Source organism: Cucumis melo, chromosome 10 (assembly GCF_025177605.1).
Source record: "Cucumis melo cultivar AY chromosome 10, USDA_Cmelo_AY_1.0, whole genome shotgun sequence".
Taxonomy (NCBI): Eukaryota; Viridiplantae; Streptophyta; class Magnoliopsida; order Cucurbitales; family Cucurbitaceae; genus Cucumis; species Cucumis melo.
This window is the reverse complement of record NC_066866.1, coordinates 2754555-2760427: the sequence shown is the minus strand read 5'-3', so window position 1 is coordinate 2760427 and position 5873 is coordinate 2754555. Positions and strand designations below refer to the sequence as shown.

Here is a 5873-nt window from a genome sequence, read left to right as displayed (position 1 = left end):
AAAAGGACAAAAAGTATAAAGTGGAGTTAAAATCTCAAGTGCCATTGTAAAAAATTAAAGGAAGCAAAAAAAAAAAAAAAAAAAAAAAAAACTAAAAATATTTTTTTCGTGCATTTAAATAAATAAATGCTATAAAAGTAAAGTAAATGCCATTCCTTTCAACAATAGGTGGAGAGTTGACTTTTTAACCATTTAAACTCAGGTAATTTAAATTCAATTACTTAGGAATAAAGTTTAGTGCTTCAATTAAATTTATTAGTTATGAAAAAAAAATATATCTACCTGATTGGATGAATGAGTGGGATAATTTGTAATTAACTACAAAATGGTTGTTTTGTTAATAATAATAATAATAATAAAAAAGGTGTTGAGTTTACACGAATGTGTTAATTAGTAATGTGATTAGTGAGGGGGGTAATAAGGGTTTGACTAGTCAAATCCAATTAATAATAACAATGATAAATTTTATAGTGAGTGGTGCCATTATGGTTTAATGAGAGGAGAATAAAATGAGTGATGTGACCAATAAGAAGGGGGGGGGGGGGGTGCAGGGGGAGTAGAGTGGGGTTGTGAGCAGTGAATAAAAGCTCCTTGAAACCAAATTAACCGGGAGGTCCGTTAAATTTGACTTTGTTGAGGAATATTTATTTGTTTGTTTATTTTTTTTTTTACTTGACAACTCAACGCCGCCTCGGTGGCAGAGTACCGGAGAATTATCTCTTCTTTGTTTTTTTGATGTGCGTACATTTTGGACCAAACGGAGAAACAGAGTCTCCGGCCGCCGCCGTTGGACGGAATGCTTGCCGACTTCTGGAAAGAGGAAAGAAGGAAGAAAAGTCGACGGGGGAAGAAGTGGGTCCCGCGACCGTCTTTTCCCCCGAGTAAATTTATTTATTTTATTTATTTATTTATTTTCTTTCTTTTTTGGGTCCTTTTTCTTTAGGATCAAATCTAAGTGAGAGTCAGAGGAGAGAACAGAGAGAGTCACGCGGGATAACACAAAGTGTAATTTGCAATAATTTAAGATCTGAAAGAAGAAGAAGAAGAAGAAGAAGAAGAAGAAGAAGAAGAAGAGGAAGAAGAAGAGAAATAAACATAAACAGGTATTTGTTTGGTTTTTAATTTTTTTAAAATTATTTTAAAGTGAGAAAGATAATAAAGAGCGGACCACAAAGGAATTTTAGAGCTCGAAAGCCAAAATCCAAACCCTCCATTTCCATCTCCCAATTCCTTCTCTCTCTCTCTTCCTCTGATTTGCAGAGAGAATCCAAAGGACGCAGAGACCCAACATCAGAAATACCACAGTTTTTTTTTTTTTTCCTTTTTTTGTGTCTGCAAGAACAGAGAGACAATACAACACACTCAGTTCGTTAAGTTTTTTTTCCCTTCCCTTTCAAATATTCCAATCAACACCCTATTTCTTCTCTTATCCATTATTAAGTAAGTCCCCCTTTCTCATTCTTCTGATTATTATTGGTTTTTTTTTTCTTTCTTTTTATTCCTATTTTTACTTCTCTCTCTTCTCCTGTACTATTTTGTTTTCTCGTTCTTTCTTAATTCAGTTCATTCTTAATTTATTTCTGATTATACCCTTATCGTTATCAGATCTTTCGATTGCTCTTCCATATCGGGAAGATGCGTTTGATTTTGATTTATTGATTTTGATGGTTTCTTTATCTGCTATTGGATTTTTGTTGGTTTTATCTAGATTTTTAGATCCGTTTTCATTTTGCCCTTGTTTTTTCTTTTTCTATTTGATTGGAAGGAAAGGCAGTTGGGGTAGCTTTTAATTTCATCCTCTCTGTTTCTGTTTGTTTTTTTTTTCTTTTCAATTGTTGATGTTTTTTTTTCTAGGATTAGTTTATGCGGCATTGTGTTTTTAATTATATTACTCTCCATTTTTTGATTTTAAACTCCGAAGTGAGATGATTGGTTTGGCGAATTCAGTGCGAGATTTTTTTTTTTTTTTTGCCAATTGTTTATTTATTAATTACTTCAAAAGTTCCTGGAATTTTTCTAGATACCTTGCTTTTCTTTCCCCTCCTCACTAGCAATAGCTGGTTCTCGGGTATTTCACGATTTGGTGATAGAAAAAGTTAGGTTTCTAAATCTGTGGCTTTCATCTTTTTATATAAAAAATTTATAGTTTTAGTAAAAAAGCTGCATTGGGTTTTGATTATATCGACTTGTTTCTGTATTTCTCAACCCCCACCCTCAAGTTTTTGAGTGGATCTTGAGCTTTGATTTATTGATTCTTTCTAGCTGTGGGATTCTTTTATTTATTTTTTGACTAGGAAAGAGAAGGAAGAAAGAAAGAAACATCGGATCGGATTGGAATTGTGAAAATCTCGGGCTTTATATTGGTTGCATCTGAGAGAGATATGTTGGAGGATCGCTCCTTTCTGGCGTCGAGGGTGTTCTCAAGCTCTTTCCACCAAGAAAATCAGTGGCCTTGCTTTAATTTAACATATCGACTCGAGGTTGGAATGGCAAATGGGAAACGCCCGTCAGATCATGATGGCGAGGATTTTGTTAAAACCTCAAGTTCTTATGGTAGAAACGTCAGACCTCGATCTTCAAGGGATCATCATCCAAATGACGAGTCTGATTCAGGGGATAGTTCTGATTCCGGTTCTCTAATCTCTTCCATTGGTCGGGACAACTCTATTAATTGCTTAATTCGCTGCTCCAGGTCCGATTATGGTTCTATTGCATCTTTGAATCGAAGTTTCCGTAAGTTAATTCGTAACGGGGAGCTTTACAAGCTGAGGCGTTTGAACGGTGTGATTGAACACTGGGTTTACTTCTCTTGCCATCTTCTGGAATGGGAGGCTTTTGATCCAATTCAACGAAGGTGGATGCATTTGCCAAGGATGGATTCAAATGAATGTTTCATGTGTTCGGATAAGGAATCCTTGGGAGTAGGGACTGACCTTCTTGTTTTTGGTAAGGATTTAAATTCCCATGTTACTTATAGATACAGTATTCTGACAAATTCCTGGTGTCCTGGAGTGAGTATGAATGATCCCAGATGTTTATTTGGGTCTGCTAGTAAAGGGGAGATAGCAATTTTGGCTGGTGGTTGTGATTCTAATGGCAACATTCTCAACACTGCTGAGCTTTACAATTCCGAGACTAAAACGTGGGTGACTCTTCCTAATATGATCAAACCAAGGAAGCTTTGTTCTGGGGTGTTCATGGACAAGAAATTCTATGTTATTGGCGGAGTTGGAGGAAGTGAAGCTAATGTTCTTACATGTGGTGAAGAGTATGATTTAGAAACTCGAAAATGGACCGAAATTCCCAATATGTCACCTGGCCGTAGCCCTGCAGCTAGGGACACTGAAATGCCGGCTGCAGCTGAAGCACCCCCTCTTCTTGCTGTGGTGAATAATGAGCTGTATGCTGCAGATCATACTGATATGGAGGTGAGGAAATATGATAAGCAAAGAAGAGAATGGAATACGGTTGGAAGATTGCCTGAACGAGCAGTTTCAACAAATGGTTGGGGGCTTGCGTTTAGAGCTTGTGGAGATAGGCTTATTGTTATTGGTGGACCAAGGGCAATGGGTGAAGGTTATATAGAACTTAATTCATGGGTTCCAAGTGAAGGACCTCCAAGATGGGATTTGCTTGCAAGGAAACCATCTGCAAATTTTGTGTATAACTGTGCTGTGATGGGATGCTGAAATTTAAAAGAAGAAAAAAAAAAAAAAAAAAAGAAAAGAAAAGAAAAAACCAAAGTGTTTGTGCTATGCTCTCCATTGATGGTGGTCTCACACTTCCAACTTCCAAGATGAATTGCTGAAGATGGGTTTGTTTTCTTTCTTCTTCTACACATGATTTTAGCTGATGAGTTATTTCCCATACTCTCTTCAGATATTTTCAACCAACTGCGCAGGGAGGCGTGGGGAGGAATTGATTTTACTCAAGATTTTATAGAAAAACTTTCCATGGAAGGAGATCTTAAAAAGAAGAAAAAATATATAAATATATCATTTATTCTCTCATCAGACTCATTTTTATTTGCTTCTTCTTCCATTGATAATGCATCTCCCCCATTTTCCCCCACCCCTGATTATTGGTTTGAGATATTACAAAGATTGATTTTCTTGTTAGGACAGTTATAGTTCCCAATAATTTGAGTACAATAGAAAATTCACAGCTCACTGAATACTGTTTTTCTTTAACTTTTATGAGCTGAAACACAGAACTCCCGTATTTTTATGTGCTCTCCATTTAGCTTTTGATCATATATGTGTCTCAAGAAATGAAATAAGTTATAGGTGTTTGCTTCTTTGAATTGAACCTCTTCTTTATATTCATCATCCGGACAATTCACAACCTATGAATTCTTTTGTCTATGAAGTTTTTACAAGTGATTTATTATTGGGTTAAAGAGTTAAATCTTCCTTACTTTTCGGTTGTGATGAATGGATTATCGATGACTGTATGTTAAAGAAAACAAGTTTTGGAAGGAAATTTTATGTTTAGAAATGGAAAAAAAAAAAAAAAAAAAAAGGAGAGGCGTGAGGTGAGGGGAGTTTGTCTTTGAGTGCAAGGAAAAAATGGTTGAAGGGAAAAGATAAGAAGCCTAAATTTTCAAAAAAATTGTAGAAGCTAAGGGTTTTGAATTTGATGGATTAACTGTAATAGTAAAAAGGTTTAGTTTCCTTAGCTTTTAAAAACTAGTTGGTGCAAGTGTTGCAATTTTACTCATATTTATACTGAAGCAATGCAGATTTGTCAAGTATAGGAAGAAGATGGCTAAAGTGCTCACTCCCTTCATTCCATTTCCTTGTAGTTTCATTGTTGGATCTCATTTTGATTGGTGTTCTTTTATCTTTTACTTGTTGGCTATTATGTTAAGGCAATTTGGAGTATGGTTTTTTTCTTTTTAGGAGTTCAACTTTATTGTTGTCTTTTATTGATTTAGCGTAAAAACTGGTTTGTAGGCTATAATTAGAGATTCCTTTTGAGCCTCTATAATAATGGTCATCTTTGACATAGCTAACACTTTTACCTATTGTCTATGTCTATGTCTTTGTCCACCCATTTTTACATAGCTTACACTTTTAGACTGATTTGGTCAATGTTTGGATTGGATCACCATAATTTTGAGTTGGAAAGTTTAGGGTCTATGCTGGATGGTGGATATATTTACTTCTCTCTCTCTCATACATACATACATATATATATTAGAATAACTATGGGATTGAGAATCTTAGCTTGATTCCTCTTGGGGAAGGCTATGCCGACTACTATAAGTACTTAAATTTCATTTATTTTGTGCAAATTTAAAAAGCGTTGCAAAATTTTAAGTTTTCATTTTTTTCATAGTCTATAGATCATTTAACCCTTAAGTTTCTTGTTATTGTGAATGGAACTTCGGTGTCATTCATACGATAATACATTTATCCATATCTATATTTAAAGTAATTATAATTTGTGACTTATTCTTTATTATCCACTCTATAAAAAAAGTCGTTTAAGTAATAAAAGAAGAAGAGTTTGAAATTGTTAGGGGGAAACGATTTAACAAGAACTAGAATGGCAATAATCCATCCTAAAAAGTTCACGAGATCAAATGATCTAACACGTAGTTATGCTATCAACTAATATGCAAAATTTTCCCCCCACTAAACTCCACTCAAGTATCTCCTCCACAAGGGACTTCACCAATAATCAAATTAATTGACCACCTCTATCTTTAACAATCCCATTACAATCAAACTATCAAGACTCCAGGATGATGGGATAGAAAAATCACTTAGTTACGCAGAGTCTAGAAAGTATCGTCTCTCAGCCACCGTTCTCCTGCTACTAGTTGAAGCGTTGGAAAGATGTCCATGAGTCCATGCCACACAAAATAG

At 35.1% G+C, this 5873-nt stretch overlaps 1 protein-coding gene across 4 annotated transcripts; it reads left to right on the top strand.

Annotated features, from left to right (window-relative positions):
- Positions 1-677: 677 nt before the first annotated feature.
- LOC103503254 (F-box/kelch-repeat protein SKIP11) lies at positions 678-4190 on the top strand. 4 transcript variants are annotated; one of them, XM_051091153.1, is made up of 3 exons: positions 679-852; positions 944-1103; positions 2295-4190. In XM_051091153.1, exon 3 carries the CDS (start codon positions 2382-2384, stop codon positions 3687-3689), a length of 1308 nt encoding a protein of 435 aa, XP_050947110.1. In that variant the 5' UTR covers positions 679-852; positions 944-1103; positions 2295-2381; the 3' UTR covers positions 3690-4190. The 4 variants fall into 4 exon arrangements, with proteins under 4 accessions (XP_050947111.1, XP_050947110.1, XP_050947112.1 ...); XM_051091154.1 differs by having other exon boundaries at positions 678-1103; positions 2263-4190; XM_051091155.1 differs by having other exon boundaries at positions 679-1440.
- The last annotated feature ends 1683 nt before the right edge of the window (positions 4191-5873 follow it).